Source organism: Galeopterus variegatus, unplaced genomic scaffold (assembly GCF_000696425.1).
Source record: "Galeopterus variegatus unplaced genomic scaffold, G_variegatus-3.0.2 Scaffold189, whole genome shotgun sequence".
NCBI lineage: Eukaryota > Metazoa > Chordata > Mammalia > Dermoptera > Cynocephalidae > Galeopterus > Galeopterus variegatus.
This window is the reverse complement of record NW_007726300.1, coordinates 230454-255753: the sequence shown is the minus strand read 5'-3', so window position 1 is coordinate 255753 and position 25300 is coordinate 230454. Positions and strand designations below refer to the sequence as shown.

Here is a 25300-nt window from a genome sequence, read left to right as displayed (position 1 = left end):
ATCACAGCATTTATGGTGTCAGTAGATCATCACTAGTGATTTTGACTTTGATCACTTGGTCAAGGTGGTTCTTTGTATTTTTAAGCCTGATGACTAATAACTATCTGCTATTTATGACAGGTAACAAGGTCAAGGAATATGGAACTGCAAGGGAATTTAGAGATGATCTTCTGTAAACCCTTCCTCTTATAGTTAAGCAACCAGAAGCTCCAACAGGGTAACCATTTGCCCAAAGGTCACCCAATTATTTACTGACAGAGCAGGAACTTAGCAGTCAGGTCTCAGGGCTCCAAGTTTAATAGTCTCTATACTTCCTAGCTATGCTCAAACACTTGTGATTCACTTAGTCCTAGTTTTACCAGACTGTAAAAGCTAAACTGACTGTATGTTCAGCCAGCTTTTGGTTAAAAGTTACAACCAGACTAAAAGAGAAATCACAGAGAGGTACATATTCCACAGTTCATGGTACCCACTCACAGAGCTGGCCAAGGCTGAAAATCAGATGAACTTCTGTATCAGCATTTATGAAATGAAAATAATTCTCCTGGAATGCTCCACATAACACATAGGGAACAACAACAAAAAACCTACTTGAGATTTTTAACAGAAAAAGGAGATTTGTTTATTAATAATTCATGAGTTCCCATTGAACATGCACGACAGAAACAGTGCTATTCAATAGAGAATACTGTCATCTGTCACTGTTTTATTTGACATTTACACTTTTTTTTTTTTTTGACTGATACTGCAAAACTTTCTTGGATGGCATGCAAAAATTATATAAATGAAAAAAATACCAGTGTGGGGACCCTTTATCTCTTCTATGATGGATTCACTCACAGTTGCATACATGTGTACTCATGCAATAGCATGGCACTTTCTCACACATTCATTAGCCACCAGACAATCTAATAAGAGATTTTATTGAGAAAACAGAGATAAGCACCCCAAATGGGCTGGTGGAAGGATCATGTGAAGAAAAAGATGGTGGGTGAGTTGGGAAGTGAGGTGCAGGAATAGATTTCCTGAAGACGAGCATACAGATTCGTGGAGTGAGCAAATGAGTCAGAGTGAGGGGAAAGTAAACCATGGCTGCCGTGAAGAAAACTGACAAAAAATACATTCCCATTTCAGCTACAAAGTCAATATGTGTAAACAGCATCACAGTAGCTCCGCTTGTAGGGAATATCGGCATTTAGTAGAAGAGCAAGTTAGAGTGAGGGGCACCTTACAATTTTGTGCTACTGTGAGGCTCTTGACAATCTTTCTGCTCTGTAGGTTAGTTATTATTTATAAAAAATCACAGAACCAGCTGATACATTCATAAGCTAATTATTGAAGCAGCTGGGTACACATGGTGCAATATGTCCAAGGCTGTGAAGTATCACAGATTTCTTGGGGCCTGCTGTGGTGGGGGGTGCACTGTTGGAGGCTCCATCCCTTAATCTGATCAGCCAAGCAAACACTTTGTGGGGAAACTAGATTAATAACCCTCTAAATACCATGAATGTGCTTCATCTTCAAAACTGGGTTCCCTTAAACATGCTATTAGCTCAGCTCCATCAGGGATTTGAGGAAGTTCTCTGGTGCCCTAAGAACAGGGCTACCTCCCTGTGCCAGAAATTAATTTGGTTTGCTTATGTCTGCACACATGATCACACTTGTGTCTAATCTGCTCCCTAATAGCTCCAAGGTCAAGACCTTGCATGTCAGTGGGCAAATTGAGCACTACACTTCTTAAAGACTGATGGCAGACAGCGCACAGTCCACAACAAGGCCTGTAGTGTTGTTCTAAGTGATTGTAATGAGTGCAGATTATAACAGTGCATATAAATCAAATACAGCAATGAATGTTGTGTGAGACATTCCTAATGTCATAAGTGGAGATACCACTCAGCTGTCACCTGTCTCCTTTCAAGCTGTGGCTTCCCATAATGCAGTTCACTCCTCAAGCGGAACAGCAGGTGCTGTCTTCCTTAAAGTCTGAGTATTTCAGAACTTCATCTTTTAACAGATGTAGGTTTTTGTTTTTATTTTCCGTTGAATGATTGGTCTCCATGCTATCTCCTCCCCTGGGAGATGATAAACATACCTGTTTGAAACATTTGAGAGAGTTCAGTTGGAGACTTATTCAGATCTGTGAAAAGACAGAGAAATAGGAGCTTATTTTTTCCACAGATGGTTTATTTTCCGTTTCAAGAATTCTTTCCTTTGTACAAAGAAACCCTTGAGGGAACACTTTGGGACTAGGAGACTTTTAAATATATAATTTATTTTCTGGTAGGGGTAAAAAAAATGTGTCTTCATTTTTCATATACATTGCACCTTGAAAATCAACATAACCTGTCTCTCAATTGAGTTAAAGAAAAAAAAATCTATGAAAATACTTGGAAAAACATTTCCAAACAAATGATAAGATACCTTCTTTTCATTCTTCCTAACTCTCTAACTCTCCCAAGCTCCCAGTTTATTGCAAGAAAAGATCAGGTCTGCGCAAATGTGGCCTCTCACTTGTAAAAACAAGGCAGTGTTGTGTTACAGATTAGTTTATAAATCCCCAGTGGCTTCACAGTTCAGTGCCTACAGCTGCTGCAGATGGGCCTGGGTTTTTGTCTCTTCGCGGTGCTGCAGCCGGCAGTTGAAGGAGAAAATGGAATGATCAGGTTATTAACATGGAGGCCGCGAGGAAGACGCTGCACAATGAGAACAGCTGGTGTTGCTGTCTTGGCTGATGCAGCGGAGATAATCAAATCTTGCCTTTTTTTGGGTAAAGGCAGAAGACACAGTGGAGAGTTAGACAAACAACAGCTTATGATGTTATGTGGGGTTTTTATAATGCATGTCAGGAACTTTCATTGCCTTACAAGTTATAATATAGAATTTGTTGAGATTTGGGATTTATTTTTCACAGTCATTTTTGTTTAATCATGCACCTTTTTAGAAAAATTTTACTCTTTTGCAAGAGGTGTGACGTTGGACAGTTCTTGTTTTTAAAATGAATGATATAGCTTGGAAATGATGGGTTAGAAAGCTACTGGGTAAAATATTTTGACATGAGTCAGTGAGCGATGTTGACAGCATCCTCTGTATTATTTTCATATAATCCATCATAATTTGCATTACATTTTCTTTCTCGTGCAGTTGCGAGAGAGAATGTCCGGATGCCAGAGTTGGGAGGCAGACATTTGCAGGTGTGACCTGACCAACTGCCTACCTTCCTGCAGGTGTGGCTATGGCGGGAGGGTGCTGGTGAGGAGGGCCTTGAGTCAAAGGTTCAGGGATTGAGCACATTTACATTTTTTTTTTTTAATTCTAGCTGAGGTTATTGTTTCTATTCTGTGGCATTATTGATAATTGTGAGATTCTTTCCTCCCTAGAGAATTTAGTGCTATTTACACTCAAACATTTTTTTCTTCTTCAGAATTTTCCCTCTCATAGTACATATTTGTTCATCGTCACTCTTTTCTGAGAATGGAAAACTAGCCAATTGGGTAATGCTTAAAAATTGTAGCTGACCAGCACGGATTATTTTTTTTGAGAATCAGACAACTATAGTCTTGCTTGATTATCTTTTACAAAGAACTGTAATTGAGAATATATTCTATAGGAAAGGTGATAAGATAACTAACAAGGGTAAAGATTCTTGGGCATTGATGTTACCACCTGTGTGGCCACTGGGTGGTTTTTAGAGTCAGACTATTTTAGTATCTCTGCAGGGTGGTGGGAACAATTTAACAGAAAAATATGATGAACTTGACTAAGTCGAGGCCCACTCAGCTCCTCTGCACTCTGCAGGTTAACTCAAGTGGCCTCCTCTCTCTCTAGGGCTGGCTGTGTGAACTGCTCCGCTGGAAGGAGAACCCAAGCCCAGAAAACCGCACACTCTGGGAGAACCTCTGTACCATCCGTCGCTTCCTGAACCTTCCCCAGCATGAGAGGGATGTGATCTATGAGGAGGAATCAAGGCATCACCACAGCGAACGCATGCAGCATGTGGTCCAGCTTCTACCTGAGCCGGTGCAGGTTAGCATCCCCTCCCCGCCACCTGACCAGGACATTCTGTACCAGCAGCAGCTGCTGAGGGCCAAAGGGGCATACCACTCCAGCTCCCATTGGAGGGTGTCTCATGCCATATCACTAAGGACAGAGGACCCTTTTGCCATAGTGGCCACTGTGCGTGTGCATGAGTGTGTAATGTGTATGTGTGCACACAGGGAAAAATGACTGAGAAGTCAAATGACACAGACAGCTGCTTTTCTGAGAGCATTTTACTTGGGGGATTGTGAAGCCAGAGCACTCGTGGAGAATTAAATCTCCCAATCAGAAAACAGTTTCCATCAGTTCCAACACTGAAGTAGTTTTTGATCCAAATTCTTTGAGGGATTTTTGATTAGGCTGAGGAAAAGAAGTAGCCACATGACCTAGTGAATACCACTGAACCCAGCTGAACCTTTGAGAGAAATTGTGACAGATTCTTAGAATTTTAAGATGAGTTTTTGCTGTCTTTGGTTTCCTCCCTCTTAGAAATCTGCTTTTATTTGGATTGCGTGTTTTGTTTGCTTAGTTTCTGTTCTCATTGAGAAAAAAAAACATTTCTTTCTGAAAGTAATTGAATTAACTACTGACTGTCATTTAAAATCAGTAATTTTCAAGAAGAAATATTAACTAGGGTTTCTTGATAAAGACGTAGTAGGAGGGATGTGAAGGAGGAAGTGAAGGTGCCCGACTCGGAGTTTTCTGTGTCTCCTTTTCCCTCGCTCCACCTTTACATGCCTAGGGGAGAAACCAGAAGTTAACGAGCCCATTACATTACTTTCTGTCCAAATACTGACATCTCAGTCAGTGCTTTCATGCTATCATTGGTCTGCTTTCAGGGCCAGAGTTACGGAATGAGTCGCCCAAACTGCTAAACTCATGGATTCGTAGAGACAGTCTCTTACGTTATCCACAGTGAACCCAGGGTGGGTGGTTGAGAAGGGTACCTTACCCTCCTGGCTCTGGACTCAGGTTTGGGGCAATTCATTCCCAGGAGGCTGAGCCGCATGGCTTACCCTTCAGGACCGACATTCCCCCTTTCCTCCCTTGGTTGTCTCTTGGCTGTGGCCTCATATAAATACCAGGACACCTCCCTATAGATAATTAGACCAATGTACTGAGTCACACAGAGCAGTGGTTTTCAGACTTTGAGATGTAGTAGAAATTAAAGTTAATGAGGGGCCTGCTATAGGTTTAACAACCTTTTATTTTAGAGAATAAAAAGGAAGCTTTCATTTATTATCAATCATTTTATAAAATAAAACCCTCTTTAATATCAATCAAATTAATGAAACAGAGAGCCTCAGACAAAAGATCATGAAAAGTATAAATTCAGTCATACACGAGACTTGCCGTCACCATTTTTTTCCTCGTTGTGATATGAAATAGTCCGAACTTCTTTCTTGAACCAACCAGAGCCAAAGTCTAGCTTCAGGGCACTGACTTTCCATGGACTTTTCATTCAGGATTGTCTTAGTTCAACCCAGGTGAAGTAAAAATAGAACAGGAATGAAAAAACTGATTTATTCTAGACATTAATAACAGCTCATTTTAATCATAGGATGATGATAAAGTTGGAAACTCAGAGAAATCTGAGATAAAAATACTAAAACCCATTTTTTATTATAATTGAGGACCTCCCTTTATTTAAATGATGGCTGTCTTTGTTATTTGTCCAGAAATTATCATCTCTGTGGGCCCTGTGTTTAGGTAACTAAAGGAATATTCAACATAATATTTTGTCTCATAGTTGTTCAGTTCAAGTAAAGTAAATCTTAGAAGCAGACAGCCAGTTGATTTATGAGTTTTATTATCTTTTCTGTTAGTATGTCAGAACTAGGGTGTGCTAACAATATTAAATGGCTAAGCGAAAATCAGCCTATAAATTTCCTTTTCAGTGTAAGCACTTTGTGGCTATTAACTTCTGATATCACTAAGACAAATTCACTTATTTTATAAAAGGTTATTTCTGTCACTCATATCTTAGCTAAAGAGTTTGCAAATAAGGTAATTTTCTCTACATTGAATTTGCCTTAGCCATTGGCCTTTATCCTCTAACTACTGTGAAGAAACTCTTCAGTACATTGCTTTTTGTTTTTCTTTACATTGTGTCTGTTTCTGAGTGACACTGCTTTGAAATGTTGAATTTATGTTTGTCAGCAAAATATAAAGCTGGGAATTGATTATTTATTACAGTCATAATATGAAAAATGAAGAAAAGTAACTAGAACCAGATGGCAGAACTCTTGAGCCTGGAGACCAGTTGGTACAGCCTCTGTGATTTGGGAAAGACTATACAAGGGGGCTTCAAAAAATTCATGGAAGCATTCATATTATCTTTTAGTTCCATTTTCCCACAAACTTTTTGAAGTACCCTCATATTTAAAAAGATACCAAGCTACTAAAAAATGCCCATAATTGTCTAAAAGTCAAGCTGTTGGATGCAGGGTTGGAGTTCACTTGTGCCCTTATATCAACTAAAATTTGAGAGAGAGAGTGGCTCGTGTATTTTAGGGATTTTAAATTTTGTATGTAGAGTAATAGTTGGGCATTGTTGCACTTTGTCTAACTAGGTAGAAGATGTGCCATTATTAAATTGTTAAGTATGGGTGAAATCAATGATTATTTAGAGCTTCTGATATATGTAGAATATTAAAACATATAGAAGTCCTCCTAACGTGTGACTGTGGAAGAGTGCCATTTAAATTTCTTTAGGTAATTAGAATACATTATTTCTTAATTTTTCTTAAATGGTAAAGATATGAGACAGTGGTCTTTGTGCATAATTACCCACTGGCTAAGTCTGTTGGATTAGGGCCCACAGATGATGCACTGGATAAAAGAAGGTGCTTTGCATCATACCTCCCCATTTGATTCTGTGATGTTGGGAAGTCCCTTAGAGTCACAGCCTCTGTCCTCAAAGAAGAGAAGAAATTTTTCTTGCCATTTGTTTGCAAATAGAGTTTACAAATGGACAGTATGTGTTAGCTTGCAGATGTTTGTTTCGTGCCTACAAATGTTTCTTTTAAGCCTGTTTCTTTTAAGGGTTTAAAGAATTTAAGCCTGTATTTAAAAATCAGGATACTTCACATAAAATCCAGAAAATAAGAAGATCTGACCTACCAGGCTTAGGCTCCTCCTTGGCTGGGGCCGATAGTCTTTCCACAGGGCACAAGTTCACCACCCTGCTGCCAAGATCCCCATCACCCGCACTCTTTATGCTCATGTGCACACATCCCGTCCACCTGTCACATTACCTCAGTCCTGTGAGGTCACCTGGCCCCTGTGATTACACCTCTATATCTGAAGCTGCCTCACCAAAGCCGTAAGTGCCTTTGCCCCATGGCTCTGATTTCTTTGATGGTAGCCATTACACGCCATTGTCCTTTGCATGCTTACCAAAAAATGCAAGTTTGATGGAATTTCACATCAATGAAAAGATGCAAGGTTAGAGTTGAGAACAAGCTGGGCTTGGGGCCACTGATGGTTGTTGTCATTGTCAGAGACATGGCGATCCTGGAAGAGTGAGATTGTTCTTCCTTGGGAATTCAGATCTTGCCAGGTGAGGTGTAGCTTTGACATCATATGGAATTATCTGGTTTCTCTAGTTTTCTTCAGAAATCCCCATTTAAGTCCCTGCTATATAGAAGCTGGCTTTCCAGGCTCTGAACACATTTTATAAACTAGATCCATTCACTCCATGGATCCACAACCAAGAGGGTAAAAATTTGTTCTCAGGGAGCATAAAAATCTTAGATTTACAGTGGTTTGTGGCCCTCCAAAGGGACATGGTACATAAAGAGATATTCATTATATCTCTGGCATTAAAATTTTGTGAGGGGGGTAAATGATTAGGAAAAAAAAAAGTTTAAAAAGTTCTTAAGGAGTCAATAATTGAAAAAAGTTGAGAAACTCTAATCTGCATAATGTTTCTGGTCCATGTATTGACAGCACAAAGAAGATCAAAAGAGGTGAGACATGGGAAGGCAAACCAAACCAAAGCAAAATATTGCATGAAAAAGATGAAATAAATTCCACTTTTTACCCCAAAATGTTGGAGACAAAGTTGTTGCTTGTGGTTGCAGTGATTTCCCCTCTAGTGGTTATGACCCAAGGCCCTATAGTGAATGGATATCCTCAGCTTAGAATCAAAAACTAATTAGGTCAGGGTATTAATTATTACCAAGTCCATTTTACAATTGGAAAAACCAGAGCAGAGACGTCAAGTCTTGCCTGAAGCCAGGATCACCAGCTGGATGAACATGCAGGCGTTCTTGGCATCTGGTCTTTCCTCTAACCACACTTCCCTCTTACTGCAGTAGAGAAGAAAGGACATTGCTCGTTCTAGGGCTAGGTCACTGAGTGGAGTTGACTGGGGAGAATTTGCCAAATTGTTCATGTCTGTGTAGTTTGCACTTTATTGCTTTATTGTATTTCCACACAGTGTTTCCATGGGTTATTTTTTAAGTTCAGGAATTCTGAGCTTGCTTCTGTGTGGTTTCCTGACAAGTGCTTGTTTTAAAATTCCATGGTGTACACTGAGTAAGAATGTAAGACCTGGTCGATGACAGCCAGACACCAGCCTATGCCTTCACTCGCTGGATTACTGCTCACTCAGGGGATTTTCAGCATTGTCTAAGCCACAGTCTTCCTGTCATTTGTATCTGCCAGTGGTTCTCAACTGATTTTGGGGTGATTTTGTCCCCCATGGCATATTTGACAGTGTTGTTATTTTAATTTGGGGTGTTACTGGTATCTACTGGGTGGAGGCCAGAGGTGCTGCCAAATATCCCACAATGCACAGGACAAACTCCAGAACAAGTACTTCTCTGGCCTGCTGGGCCTGTAGTGCTGGGGTTGTGAAACCCTGGTATAGACATACCATTAATTGCCTAACAGCACAAGATAAAAAATTCTGAGCATCGCTGAGGCTGATTCTGAGTTTTTCCTGTATAAAATGCAGTAATAACAACAACAGTGATGCTGCTGCTCCTGCTGCTTCTGCTGCTTCTCCTTTTCCTATTCCTCTTCCTCCTCCTTTCTCTTCCTCCTCTTTCTACCCCCCACCCCCCTTCTCCTTTTCATTCTCTTTCTTCTTCTTCTCTGGTATCAACTAGCCTTTTTGAGAGCCAGGCTCTCAAAATGTGAGATTTTTCCATGTCTTGACCTTCAGCAATCATTGTGAAAAGCCAAGGGGGTGGTTGGATTTTTATCTACTTTCAATGGTAAGAAACTGAAGCTTAAAGAAGTTAAGTAACTTGTTCAAAGTGAGAACTTATGTTCAGTTCACATCTGTCTACCTTCAGAGTCTGACTCTCATCCATGTGCTGGTAGCTGCTAATTTGCAATGTTCAGCATTCCCCGAACACTTACTATTGGCTGTCTGGTATCATGCAAAGCTGTTTTTATGTATGTCATTTAAGTTTTAATCATTCTACTGAATAAATCTAGTTTTTTCAGCTTTCTTTTTTACAGGACACTTAATGCAGTGAAACCTATAACTCATTGGTGTGATGTCAAAGAACTGATGTGACTGAAATTTCCACTTTTCATCAAGCTGCTTTGGCATTTTTGAGGTCGCCTCAGAATGTGACTCTCATTGCTAATGTTTAAGGATACTTTAAATCTACCTTTAAGCACTGAGAATTTGATCCTGTTTTTCTACTTCTGATTATATGGATAATATCTAGTTTTGTGAGTTTGCTTCCAAAATGACAGCTTCTCAGAAAATAAGTATATAAGCTAAATAATAAATCAATTAAGAGCGTTTACAAATTATCTAACCAACTTATTAGCCTTTTTTCCACCTTGGATTCATTCCAAGCTCCTATTCAAAGACTGCTATTTGAATGTGACTCTAGAATTTTGAAACCCCACTCTAGTCCTGAGGGGAGATGCAAATGAATACTTGCCATTTTTAACGAAATATTGAAGCAGTTGGGTACAAGTCTGTCCTTACTTGGGAAAATTTTGGGAGTCCTTGACCATCAATAAGGGGCCACACTAGCTTTTTTCATATTGTTATTCTATGTGCAACTTGAATAGCATTCTTGATTTCTATGTGATCAGTTAGTTTTCAACATGTCTAAATTTTTGAATTTATCATTCAGAAGTATGGAGAGATTTGGAAGTCATTCACAACCAATTCTTTTTATTCTAGGAGATAGACATTTCCATCTTGGATTTACCTTTTTCCAGAGTGTACTGAACAGGTTTCCCCCAGTGATAATGTCAGAAAGGTGAAGATGACATTAGAGTCAATAGTAGATTAGATATTAACTATGCCTTTGTTTTTTCTAGAGATGTAGGCAAAGTAGGCCTGCCTGATTTTTTTTTTTTAATTTAAAGTTTCTTAAAGTCTTTTTTTTTCCTTTTACAAGACATATATGTTCCAACTTCCCATGATCCCTGCTCTACCTCATGACCTTTCTCCATGCCTTTATTATACCCAGCTTCTGTGGTCCCTTCCATATTTACTACTTTAAATTCATCTAAGAGGGAAATGGACTGGTCCACCTTATCACCATGAAAGCAGACTATCTTGATAGTTAATTTGCAACCAGTAGTCTGTATGCTTAATTTTGAAGGCACTGCATTTTAAAGGACGAGCTTTGTTGGGCAAAGTATTAGAACAATCTCAAGAGGAATGGGAAGTAGAAACTTACTGGCTAGGGACCACTCATAGGTAACCTGTGACTAAGCTGCCCTTGGGTTAGAAAGTTAGTGCCCCTTTAGTAGAACATGGTTCCTGGGACCCTCCATTTATCTGCTTGCAGGTATGACTAACAGTATAGTATGAACTCACATCAAGGGATACTCACATGACTTTTTTTTTTTTAAATATAAAGTGCTGTGGACACATAAGTAGTAGGAAACAAATGCCTAAGGGTGATTTTAAGTTCTGTGCATGTCCAAAGAATTATGCCTTTCTAATTTATTGCAGTTTTCTAACATTATCATGTAATTCCATGTGTTCAGTCACTGTGCTATAGGTACTGATAGAAATTAAACTGATGTTTTTATAGCAGTCTGTTCTGGGTCTGCTTATTTATTTTTGTTAAAGTGGGTTCAGCGTTTTACTAGGCTTATCATTTTAGTAATTGGAATTAGCATTTTGCTTCTCATTCTTCACTGGGTTGTTCTAGTGTTTTTGCCAAACAGAGCTCCCACCGATGAGTGGCTGTACCTTCATAACATACCACCTTTCCAAATTAAACACCAAATGAAGTGTTCAACATCTGGGTTCCACTTATCCCAGTCTTTTCCTGCCCTATGGGAACCTTGGTTTCTTAAGTAGCTTACGCTTCCATAATTGCTGTGTTTCTTTAAATAATAGTCTAATTTTTGACATTTTGCATTTTTGAGAGGCAGCATAATCCCTGCAGCTCATTCCCTTTTGGTTACTGATACACTTCCTTCTTTTTAGATCCTAAAACTATTGAGCACTTTGCCCAATGCTGCTTTATAGGTAAAGGGACCAATCAGAATTAGCTGTGTCATTTACATCAGTGCAGATAGTCCTCACAGATGCAAGTTTCTGCACTGCCCAGTGCTCTTTACAAACCACTAAAATTACTAATATATATTGTCTTTCTATCTTAATAGAAGATTGTCTACTTTTAAAAGTTTTGGGACAGCAGGGTACTCCTTATACTTGTTTTCATATTCTGGCAATTTTAAATGAAACCAGATATAATATAAAACCTTTGATGCCTTGAACTTTTCTTGATGTTCTGATAGGAAAATAAGACTAAACATAATACTTTTGAACATAAAGCTTAGGGTTTTTTTGTTTGTTTGTTTTTGTTTTTTAAACCATGTTGCTGTGGAATTTATTAGGGGATGTCCCTGCTGTTGTTCTATTGGTCAACTCAACATTGCTATATTTTTCTTCCTTCGTCTCTCCTATCTTTCTTTTCAATAAATCTGAAACATGCTCCCCCCCCCCCACCTGAAAGAACAGAGGGCAATGGCTATTAAATTTTGGGAGGGGGCAAACTTATTAAATGTGAGCAGCATGGAGCAATGAGAGAGAAGAACAATAAATAGAGACTATGAAAATACAGTACAGTGCATCCTCCTTTCTTTTCCATCCACAAAAAGCAACAGTGATAAACTAAAATTAAGGCACTTACAGATATTGATGTGTCATTGTTGTAATCAAGGTTCTTGTCACATTTCGTCTATGAGAAGAAAAATACATTCCTTTATTCTGTAGATATCTAGCAAAGTCTGGCTTTTGGAAAGAATAATTAAAATTGGTTGATAAACCTATTCTCAGGCCTCAAGTTACAAACACAATTGAAAAGGCTAGTCATTTTTATTCTGACATTTTTACTTATTCATTGAGCAAATATTTGTTGAGCTCCTTCGGTGTGCCAGGTGTTATTCTAGGCATCACATACACAACAGTAAATAAAACATAATTTCACATATATATTGAGCAGTTTTCCCCTTTACTCAGAATGCATTTTTAAACAGACTTCCATTTTCCCTCTGGCTATTTTGTATTAATCTAGAATCCAAATTATAATTTAGTGGAATCCATAGGTTCTATTTCTTCCTCTGATCCTGACCTTGGGTGACATCACTTTGCTTCAGTTTTTCTAGCTGGTTCCAGAATGAACTGGGTAGTATCTTTAAAACATGTTCAGCCTCTCAGAGATATGATTACTTTAAAAAAAAAAAAACAAAAAAAACACTATTCGAAGGTACCAAAGCAAACAGACCTTCTGAGTCTGTTCCATAGAGTCCAAACTGATTTACGTAGCTCTACCAAGAATTATGTCTTTGAGCTCTACTCAAAGAATTGAGTGGCATTTTTAAAAATAGTTTTGATGGAAAACACATGCATAATAAGAATGTCCACTCCACCCCAAATTTCTCCCTGACCTCCACCCCTAATTTTTCCCTGATCTCACGACTGACACTTCTTTTTTTGTCCTGGTCGTAGTCATTCTCTCCACCCAAAGTAACTTCTCTAAGTAGCAACCTTATTCCTTGGTACTGGGTTAGGGGCTAATTCATTGTTAGTACGTGAACTGAACCACCTGGCTCATTGGGCATGTGTTGAATAAAGCTGTGGCCCTTCGAAGGTTAGGTGTGTGAACTAGTCCCTTTTAATCATGAGTGGTTGTGGCAGCAAAGCATACTCCACTCTAGGATGATGGGAGCCTGCTTCACATTTTCTTCTTACATTTTCTACCAGAGTGCTTCTCATTCATAGGTAATTGTTGACTTGAAAGGTGTTCTTCATTTTTGCATAAGAAACAGAAATGCACATCTGCAGAGAAGGGTTTCCCCACGTTGGTAGGTGAAATTATCATTTGACTCTGGTCAGTGCGGGGTTCTTATTTCACATAGTTCGATTTGGGCCAAATCACTCAAACAAGGTCTAAATCTGGGAGATGATTACAACTGAAACAGGGAATGAGGGTAGCTTGGGAAGCTCAGTCCCAGTTGTCTTTCTGAGACTTATGCAGCTACAGGCTGGAAACCTGATAGAGCCGACAAACTTGACCCATAATTACATACTAATACAGTTATTGTCACAACATTTTGGACTGCCCAATTCAAAAATGTTTCAAAAGAAAGTAGAATATCCAAATTAAAATTATATTTCTTTTAACCTCCTTTCCATTTTTAAACTTAAGTGATAAAAGTTGTCAAAGAGCTTATTAAAGTGGGCTGAAACAGTAGCTCTGCCAGAGGCATGGACAGCTGTGTGGATAAAGGGGAAAGACCACTGGACCTTCAGAAGACCTGGCTTTGAATCCTAGGGGCACCACTGAACTTGGAGCTCTGATATTGCAGAGGCCACTTAAAATATCTGGAGATAGTGATAATAATCCCAGATCTATGGGTTATTTGAGGTTTAAATGAGGTGGTGATTGCATGGAAGGCCCCTGAGAAATGTTAGTAGAATCCGAGTGTTTATTAGTATTAATTTTAAGGATAAAAGGAATAATTCCTACTCAAAAGAATCCAGAGTTGAATCAAGGATGATGTCAACATATAAACAGCAAAAAATTAGAATGTGCCTGGCCTCTATTGTTTGCATGATGTACAGTTGTTTTGAGACAGATTGAGAGACTTGGAGCTACCTGATTTCAAATGACTTTTCTACAATTTAATCTTTTTTTTAAGTCATTGTAAGTTATTTAAAAGTAAGTGAGAATTTTTCTTCTCAACTCTGAATAAAATCCTTCTTTAGGGCATGATAAAATGCCATTGGGTGAGACAAAAGTTGGTTAGTGCTTTTTTTAAAAAAACTTTTTTTATGTTTTTAAGCTTAAAAGAGCAAAAAGGCCACTCAGCTTCTAGATAATCTCTGGGACTTCTGCTGTCCTCACAACACATTAGAATTTTCAAAGTTGTGAAGATGCCTTGCAGTGACTGTGTTTGAGTCTGGTCCAGTAGTAAACATGCATTCACAACATCAGCAGCTCTGTGTTGGCTTTAAATGGACTCAACAAGGGAAAAGAAATATTCTCTGGTCTTGAATTGCTTAGAGACTACCAATGACATGAATACAGACTTTTGCAAATTAGGATATGCAGTGACAGGTCAAGTGAAGATGCAGAATTTGCTAAGATCTTAGAACACTCTTTAATTAGTCCTCTATGCTGAGAATAATAATGGGCGATTTTCATGTGAATTACTCTAGTCCTGGCATCACCACCTGGAATTATACCTATTTCCCTCTCACATATGCAAGTAAATAGGAGTGGATGTATGTATGAATAGTGTCATTGTAGAAGAAATATTGAATCAGCTCTAATTTGTCAAAAACAAAGAAGTAAAATGTTTGCAATTTTTGCTATTTTAACTATTGATAGTAACAAATTATTTCAAGCCAAGTTCACAACAAATGTATGGCTTCATAATCGAAAGCCACAGGTTTAAGAATCTGATAATAAATATAGCTATTAGATGTTAATTTTGAAAAATTGCTATATCTTGCTTATATAATGGTAGAAACAAGCATAAATACTTTTGAAATCAGGGCCTTCTGATTATAAATTTTCTGTTCAAAATAGATGACTGGGATCTGCTTAAGTCTAAGTGGAGTATGGCTTTAAACTAAAAAGTTCCTAAATATTTATTTTTTTTCTGTATGTTTGTTGCCCCCTAAGGATTTCTAAACAGTATTTCGGGAACCAGAGCATCTTATAAAGGATAAAAATTACTCTCTATTTTTAATGAAACTTGGACCCCATAAGAGAAAAGATGATATGGTAAAGAAAAGATCCTTATAAAGTGACATAGATTCCAGTCACAGGGCTGAGTGTGTGACCATGGATGAGGCATTTCTCCCTTTGAGTTTCCATCTGCTGTTTTATACACTGTCATAACATGAATTAGATGATCTGAGAGACCCTTTTTATCCAAAACACTCATTCTGTGGGTTGGTTCATCCTTTCCTGATTCCTATTTGAGTATTTTAATGAGAGTGTAAGAAACAAAAAATAAAACAAAAGCAAATTGCCCTTGGGAGGTTCAAACGCATTTTGGATAAACATATTAGCAACAAAACAACTGATTATAAACACTTTGTGTTAGGCTTAGAGAAAGCTAGTTGATTTTCTTATGAATGGTAGTTATGATGATTGCAGTAGAAAGGCAGCCACTGAGTTTTAAACTGCAGTAGCCAAACCTACCTACTGTGGCTTCTCAGCTGTTTCTGTTTAGTGTGGAAATCTAACGTAGCTGAAAACTACTCCTGATTTTTATTAAGTTGAAGTCTGGAACTTCCCCTTGTAATGATAGAAAAGCACACTTTCAATTAAAGGAAAACTGCCAAAGTTCTGAAATTCATTTATTTTATTATTACTTGGTTTGACCCTAGAAATGGGAGATCAAGCAAACTAGATAAATTTGATAGTCCTAAGGTCATAAGTTTGGTTTCCTCACAAGTTGTTTCTAGATTTAATTCACTGCAAATCATATAACCCTTAACCTTTTGATGTAGAATCTTTTATGCAATTGTGTATCATATCAGGGTCATCCTAAACACATTGGGACTGGAAAAATGACAGGTATGTAAGGCCAGGGGAAGTAATTCCATTGAGCAAGTCTGGGAATAAGTATTTGGCTTGTTAGAGGAGGGACATGTCATTTTCTCTAGTAGAGAGGTGGTAGCGGGAAACCCACCGTGGTGAGATTATTCACACTAAGAAAATTGGCAAATGATCCATTGGGGCTTTTTTCTCCAGAGAGCCAGTTGTTAAACACATATAAGCACAACACAGAATAAACCTCAGTGAACTTTTTAAATTTAGGTTCTGAGGCCATCCATATATATATATATTTTTAATAAACAAAACTTGCAAAAGCCATTGTATGACAGAAATGTCACCCAACAGATTTGAGGACTCGTGTAGAAAACAGAGGAACAAATTATTTTAAAAGATTTACTTTTTTAGATATGACAAACAACTCAGACAGTGTACCTCAAAATGAGGAGTCAGTTTTTTTAAAAAAAGTACTCTAAACTTAGGGAGCTAAAATCTATGATGTGAACTCTTAGATATAATAGTGGGTATGGAATTGTCTTCCTAGTTCTATTATGATCTAAATGAATAGAATGTGTTAAAGTAAAGATATATTGTATAAGTGCAATATCCACATGCAAATGATTTTTTTTTTTTTTTTTTCAATTTAAAGATGACTGGTAAGGGGATCTTAACCCTTGACTTGGTGTTGTCAGCACCATGCTCTCCCAAGTGAGCTAACTGGCCATCCCTATAAAGGGGCCCTAAGCTGTGGCCTTGGTGTTATCAGCACCACCCTCTCTGAAGTGAGCCATGGGCCAGCCCTGCAAATGATTTTTTAAATAACATTTTTCTCATTTAATCTTTTTGACAATTTATGTCAACAGTGTATTTAAAAGTGTGGCAATGGAAGAGTGGCAAGGAATTGTAGTAGACCAATGTCAAATATTTCCATGTAGGTGTGGTATACTTTTCAGAGGAATCTTTATTTGAGTGCTTTATATGAAATGGAATCCTCCCGAAGAGATAGGGGTTAAACAGTGCATGGTATGTTAACACAGTCACTTCCTTTTTGGGGGGGGCGGGTGGCTGGCTGGTACAGGGAACCAAACCAGTGATCTTGGGGTTATAAGGCTGTGCTCTAACCAACGGCGCTAACCAGCCAGCCCCCCACTTCCTTAATAATGAAAGGAGAGAAGCAAATTGACTGATTTTTTGGCTTGTAAAACATAATCTGGATCAAATGCATGGGTATGTTCTATCGATTGATGATTCTTTGATATATCTTCATTTTAGAACTACTGATGTACCAGGAGAGAAGTTTTCCTGTCACTTTATTTGCAAGAAATCAACCAATTTATTTTGAGTTCCGAGAACAGATATACTAGAGATGGCATGCTGTACTTTCATGATGTCTATATCTGCATATGTGAAGCAGAGTAGTATATCATACTATATGGACATGTAAAGTCATCTGTGTTCTATGTTGCCATTCCTTACATTTAGAACGTGTATGTAATCAGTTCCTATTTTATGTCATATTCATCTGCATTTGCAGCATTTCAAAGACTAGTCAGAAACATTTTGGCACAGATGGGAAAAGCTGAACTACTTATAAGTTCCAGAACTACAAAGACACAGATCAACCATATGATATTAATAAATAGCTTGGGTGGAGAGGGGGGGAGCATTAAAAATTAGATTATTTATTTAGAAAGTTGAAAGTCTCCATTTGTAATCATTTTTGCGTTCCTGAAATAGGTGCTGGGTTTTGTGTTTTTTTCTCCCATCCTCACATTTCCCTTCCCCCCCTTCCTCATGTTTTGAATTAAAATCTATAGACAGACGGAAAGGGTGTATATATAACTGCGAGAAGGATGTGGTAAATCATGCCAGTGGTTTGTGATCTCACAGACATGTTGGTGTCAGAGACTGAAGACCAAAGGCGAATCCTCAGCTTCCAATGGATTTACTTGAAATCCCTCACCCTTGTAGCATATCAGGGATAATAGCATATCAGGATAATTACATTTTTACAAACAGTAGAAAAAAATAATTTTGACATACACATAGTATTTTTCAGCCAGACCAGCTTTTCAGTCTTTTACAGCTTTCATGCATTAAGGTTCATATTTTTTTTTGTTTATTTAAAAAAATATTATCATTAATCATAGTTTTGTTCTGTGGTCTGCCTATGAATAGAAGATACAGAGGAAGACCCTTTTTTTCGTATTGCCCCAAGTCAAACATTTGATACCTTTTCCTTTGTAGAAGTTTGTGCTACTTATGTTTTTGATTAAGAAAGTTATGGCAACCAAATTTTCATGGAGATTTTTAAGAGCTTTGGTCATTTTTCAGCTTATTGCTATGTGTAATAGAGTGAATTATATTTAGTGGCAAATCACTGGGGGGGAAAAAACAGGAGAAAAAGTTACAAATACTGTCATTGATTTTTTTGCCACTACTATCCAGAGGTGAGTTCTGACTGGATGAACCTAGAAAAGTTCATCTCCACTAGCCACTCACCTGTATCAGAATTCCAGGGAATAGAAAAAGTTGGGGGAAAGTATTCTCTTTTCTTAATCCCTTCTGATCAAGTGTGGTGTTTCATTTTGAAAATGAAATTAATTCTCTTGAGGCCTTTGAAACTTTAATAATACACAATAAATAAAATCATATCTAATAACTCAACGGTTTCATTTGGCACCATCATCTTCTAGATGGACTGCAACTGCAGAAACATAAATACTTGCAAGCTTCGAAAGCTCAGTTTCTATTTGCTAAATAAACTTGGCTGGCTTTAAATTCCTTTGTGTGCAGTCATTAATATGATCCACTTTGACAGCATTTAATTAAAGTGCTTTTCTCTGTTAAATTCATTAAAAGTTGTCCCCCCATCCCCAATGTATAACTGCTTTCCAGATGCTGAGTGGCAGGGACCTATAAGCCTCACTTTAAATAACTTCTCATTTCTCTGTGTAAAGTGTTTATTACATTCAATTTAGAAACTGTTAAATATGGTTTAGAAAGAAAGTCAGATTCCAGGACATGTTTTCTGTCCCTTCAGCAATCTCTTAAAAAGCACATGTTAGTTTAGCTCGTCTGAATAGGCATTTATCATCTGCATATTTTTCTTATACTCTGTCAACACTACTAGGCATTTAAACTGGGAGGTAATAAAGATATAATTTTCATATCAGGGTTGGGGAATTTGCATTAGCTCTGAGCAGGTACTTGGCTTGAATACATTTGCCTGCAGATTCAGTGAAAGTGAGTGCAACAGTCTAGTATTTATTAATAGATTATTGACAGTTTAATGTCTTGGCACCTCCTTAGCCCATGAAGTCTAATAACCAGGAAGCTGTCTGATATGAAAGCAGTCAATAGCATTTTTAATCAAAACCTTTCAGTTAATTGCTAGTTGACCTTAGAGATTTCCTTTAGGCAATACCATTCTTAGTTTAGACCAATAGGACCATATTGATTTGTAGAGTTTATTCAGAGATGACTATTTAATACCCATTGCTCCAGTATATTGTGATAAATTTTGCTTCTTCTGTATCTGCCGTATGAATTGTCTTTTTGGCAGTGATTTTCACAATATTCCCTTTACCAGTTTTACTTTGAAAATATTAAATATGTTCTCTTCTCAGAAATAGAAAGTTGGGAATCTTGAAGGCACACATCACCAAGTGTTTTAATATAATAGAGTTTTGATAGAATACTTTGCTCAGTCTATAATTATAATTCCAACAGAGACCCCGACAGAGCTAAAAACTATACTGTCAGTAAAGGTAATTATAATACCTTAAAAGCACTGTGCCTTAAAACAAAAATGTTCTTTAACACCAAAATGCTTTTGATCTTTGTGAGAATAAATGAGATGTCTTATACTCGGTTTTTAGATTTTTTATACTTAACTTCCATAACTTATTTAGTTTTTATTGAATGTTTTTAAAAACAAGTTTTTATAAAATCTAAATAAGCTATAAAGGCAGGCGAGAGGCAGAAAAGACAGTTTCTGGCTCTAACTTTAAACAATTTGCTTTGTTCACTTTGAAATATATGGTGTTGGAACTACAGAGGTTGAATCAAAGTGGAGGCAAAAATATATACATTGAATTAATTTTGTTACTTTTTTTGTTGGTTTTTCACATAGGTTAACTTCATTCATTATACTCCAAAGAAAATCATTTTGGCATTTAATATTTGTTTTAGACAAGACATTCAGTATTTTCCATAGGCTTTTGTAGATAGGCAACATTCCTTCACATTTCACAAAGTTGAGACCCACTACCATTTCAGGATTTTTAAGCTAATACTAACTTTTATAAATTCTGGGGTTTTTTTAAAAGGTTCCTTTTGTCTTATATGGATTCTCCACTTTTATTTGTTATTTTGTTATTTTGCCTCCAGCAAATTTTCCTGTCATAGAAACTGTCTGCTGAAGGCCTTTTGAGTTCTGTTGATAGCAGAAATATTTCTGTAGACTGGGAGAGGAGAGAGAGAAGCCAACTGATGAATATGTCAGTTTTTATCCCAGAGAATAGTAACACCCTAAGCATATGTCTCTGAATGTTGGCAATTTTAAATCAGATAATTTTGGGGGAATTAAAGAACTGTGTGAGTCACTGTATGGCATTGTTAGCATATGCAAAGTGTATGAATGAATGTAATAAATTATTTTAAATTATTTTAATTCATCTCATTTCAGAAATAAGTGTATTTTTTAATGAGTGCTTATAAAAAATAATAATTTTGGTACTTTATTTTAGATTTGGTACTTTTTTCCCCCTTAGAGCTATTAGATGTGTTCTAAAGTTTAAAAAGGCTTTTGGTCTGTATAATATGGCTATTACCAGTACAGAAGTATTCTAGAAATTTTAGGATAGGCTTTAGGTTTCAACTGTTCATTCAAAGCACAGTGCCTTGATACTGTACTGAGTTCTGAGTATGCAGAGATGACTGTAACACAGAATCTATCCTTAAGGAGCTCACAGATTAGTAGAGACAGGTATGGGAACAGATGACTGTGATGCAGCATGTAAGAACAGAGAAAGAACACTAGGAAAGGGATGCATATGCTCCGAACCTGGTGAGTTGGAGAACCAGGAGGCTTCTAAGAAGTAGTGCTGCTTATGATCCCTTATGGAATTCGTCATCAGACAAGCTTTCCAGGAAAGCACCCAGCAGACAAAGATATGGAGTTGGGAGAGGTAAAACCACATGAGTGTTGGGGCTACCACTGTAGAGTTGTTGGAGCACAGCCTGCAAGGCAGCTGCTGTGGAGCAAGGACAGGGGCAGTGGCACAAGCTGCCGTCAGGTTACAGAGCCTTCTTGGACACGCAAGAAGCCTTGAGCCACTTTAAGGTCACTGAGGGCCTTTGACAAGATGCTGCGCTGGTGGCTGGGAGGTTTGTTGGGAGGAAGTTGTGGTAATTCAGGTTAGAGATTATGAGTCTGTATTAAAGCAATGGAAATATGTATAGAGAGGGAAAAATAAATACAAGAATGTTTAAAAAGAATAATCAGCAGCCCACGGGATTGACTAGATGTAGTTTCAGATGAGGGGAAGGAGTCAGGGAGAACTCTCAGATCTTGGCTGGGGCAACTTAGGGTTGGTCTTACAGTACCAATTGAGAGCGTTAATGATTAATTCCCTGCTAATGTCATTTATAAGTATGTTTGTTTTGTAATGTGTTCTCAACTATTAAATTAAATCCACCCCTAAGCAAATTCACATTTGAAAGTATAATGACTTTACAGTTCCAGTTTTGAGGACGACCTACACAGGATAAGCAAATATGCTTAGAAAAACCAAGGCGCTGCTGCATGGAGACAAAATTGGACTTGCTTTGTGAATCTGAGTGGATAAGGATGCTGAATGACTGGCCTCATGGAAATATAATGGTCATCTGCAGCTTGGAGACTGGAATCTTTCTTGCGGGAAAAGGAATCACCAGTCCAATTACTTTGCTTCCAAAGAATTAGGAACTCTTAGGTTTAGGTTTCTCTTCCCAGTGACCATCCTGGGTACCCTGGGAGGAGACTCATTTTCTTGAGGAAGCCATGGTCCAAATAAGAATGCCATCCCTGTTGGCTTTCCATTTTGCACCCTGTATATCTACCACGAAATTTAGAAAAGTTTCCCCATCCCTGGTTTCAGTTAGTAAAATCATTAATGTAGAGAATGTAAAACCAATATCCCTATAATGAATTAAAACTGGTTTAGAATTGAAAAGCATACTCTAGAATTAAAAACCTTCTGACCTTGTGAAATTTTTACCTCATATCATTTAATTTTTCCATATTCTTTGTCTCTTGAAAGAAAATGATACCAAGGAGTTCAGTCTTTGATGAAATTAAATGACGTTGAAAACTAAAGGCTGTGTTTGATAAGTTGTCATTTGACACCTTTTAAGTGCTAAGCCACAAGGAAGCTTTGCTGCCACTCCCTGGAGTCAATGACCTCTGCCTCCTGGTCTGAGGAGAAAACCCTTCTCAGATCATTTGACTTTGTTTACCTAGTTTGGACTTTAGGTTAAAATAAACTACAATATGTCAGTGGTGTAGTAATGCTAGATATTTTGTTTTTTACCAGAGTGGTTGATTATAATGCACTGGTTAAGATTTGCTTTCTATAAAAGGAGTGTTTGTACTTTTATGTGTTTGATTCACACAGTGCAGTTTTCTCAAGTCCTGTTATTAAGTGGTTACATCCAAAAAGCAAAAAAACATGCTGAGGTAGTATTTTATTGGTGAACATCTAATATTTTCACTAACCGTAACTGTCAGATCATTCTTACTTCTGAGTTCCCCAACTGTAAAAATTATACAGAAAATGTGGCCTATCATGGGATTCTAAGTAGCCTCATGGAAGGTCTCAAACACATGCATTACCTTCTTTCTCTGCTTTTTCCCTGAGTAAAGAATCTAATCCAACACCCTTTATCCTTAAATAATTCAAACCCTCTCCTTTAAGAAGGAGGAAAACAACACTAGTGCCATCACAATTACAGGGATTTTTAATCTTAGACTGATTCTTGGCTGAGTTTTGTCAGCAAGTGTCTCTCTTTTGTGCTAGCAAATTTTGATGAAATCGGGTGTGGATTTTTAAAAATAGTACACAGAAATAGAAAAGTAAAAATTCTTTTATAACCCCACTCAAAATTGACATTTGGGACAGGAACTTCTCTGTAATCTATTCTAATTTTTCTTAACTTCTTTGTTGTCTTCACTTTTAACCCTAAACTTGAAACATTGAATAGTAGCCTCTGTCATTTTTGATGTTATGTTCAGGTTTAAATTAGAAGATGTTTATTCATTCACTCTAAAAGGAATTTGTGCTCAAAACTTAAGTTGAAACAGAACATATTTTTGTATTTTTCTCCATTAACCAGCTAAACAGCAGTAAAGGTGTATTTCTTAAATGTTAGACTCAAGAGTGTGATGTTGGGTCAGAGCTCGATTTTGTGTATTCATTTCTTCCTCTGAAGAATAAGTTGCAGTACCCACTGATACTGTAAGATTAGTGTGCTGTTATTATTGTTTTTAAGAAGCAAGGCATCCAAAAGATGGCAAAGAACTTTGAAAAGTCCTAATTATAGGATTTAAATAATTATAGAAATTTGACATATGACCACAAAGTCACATTATGTAATCTGTGTGTAAATTAGTAATAGTAATGCTTTGTTTCAATGAAGGTTAACATAACTTATTGAGATCCTACGACTGGAAATGTACATTGATAATCCACCACCCACACACACTACCCTTGTTTCTAAATCATTCTTTTCCAAATAGAGGTTTTCAAATTATATTTTTTGTCACTGGATTTATAAATACTAAGATTTAGAATTGATTTGAATTCTGACTTTGGTGCTTAGGAGTCATTATTTAAGTCTGCTTTCTTATAGAATGTATTTAATCTGTTCTTTCTTCATTTATCTTAAAGTGTTTTTCCTTAAAAGGAATCAAAACTCTGCTCTGGTAAAACTTATTAATGAAATGTATTTATCTGAAGCAGTCTCTGTATTCTATCTATTTAAGCTTACGTTGAATCTGTTTTTAAAAAGTCAAATTTCAGAGCTCACAAATCATGTATCACAGGCATTGATGAAGTTGTTTTCATTTGGGTCACATTTTTACTTCACTTGAGGATTATTTAGTCAACTGGATTAACTGTTAAAGAATTCTAATGGATCATTCTCAACTAGAAACCTTTGCACATCTCTCTTTCTTGGCCTTTTGCCATTGATGAGGTCGTCCAGGTTGGTTCTTTTAATACCATTTTGAATTCCTGGTACCCGAGTCATCCTAAACTTTCACCCTCCTCATTTAATTACCCTGATTATCTTTAACTTGAATTAAGAGCTGCTTCTTTCATTCATGCGGGTGCAAAAGCCACTTTTTTCTCAATTATACCAGTGAAAGAAGTCATGCGTTCATTTAAAAACTGGAATCCTAGAGGTAAGTGGCAGCCCTAGTTATTTCCATGTTATTCTTTATTCATTTTACCACAAATAAAGGTCTTTAAAGACACTTTAGTATTATCTATGCCTCGAATCTGGTCTTCAGAAGATAGGCTTTTTCTGTGAATTCTTAGGTTAATTTTGGTATTCTGCCAAGACATTGTAAAGGGTGGTGGAAGTGTGTAGGAACAGGGAGCAAATAAATGCTCATGATGTTAGGCAAGAGAGATTGGGGTGGATGGGCTGGGTGACGTTTTCTCCTGGGCTTAAGCATCAAATAAATGATCCTAAATTATCTAGTAAACCTGCTTATCAGATGATTCTGATGAAGGGGAAGTGATTTACACTTTCTAATAGGTTAAGTATGTGTCCATGTTTTACCTCTCTTAAGTTCTAAGTGGAAAGATAATTGTTTTCTATGCTGTCTTGGTGTCTGTTTGATTTTGATATGGTTATTCATCTCGACTGTACTTAATTTACTATCAGTTCATCTCCTTATACTGAAGAAGCAGCTCATTGAGCCACCTCTTCGGTGTTTGCAGATTCTGGCCACTCCCAATAATCAGATTAATGACTGCAATACATTTTTTTTTTTTATCCCAAACTGTATGAAAGTTGTTGGTATAGTTGTTCTTAATTTATTACTAATGAGGAAATGATGTAAGCCAAAGGCTGTTTTAAGAACCACGCTTCCTCCAACACTCAAGTTTATTTTAACAGCTTATTGTGTCACAGTGTTTTTATGCTTTTATCTTTGACCAAAGTGTTTATTTTGAGAAACAATTATTAAACTGCATTAA

At 37.2% G+C, this 25300-nt stretch overlaps 1 protein-coding gene across 2 annotated transcripts in view; it reads left to right on the top strand.

Moving 5' to 3' along the window:
* SATB2 (SATB homeobox 2) overlaps positions 1–25300 on the top strand; it is a 183514-nt gene that overhangs the window by 142656 nt on the left and 15558 nt on the right. For both annotated transcript variants that reach the window (XM_008564650.1, XM_008564655.1), the window contains exon 10: positions 3826–4023. In XM_008564650.1, coding sequence (XP_008562872.1) covers positions 3826–4023 — 198 coding nt within the window. The remainder of the gene's footprint in view (positions 1–3825; positions 4024–25300) is intronic.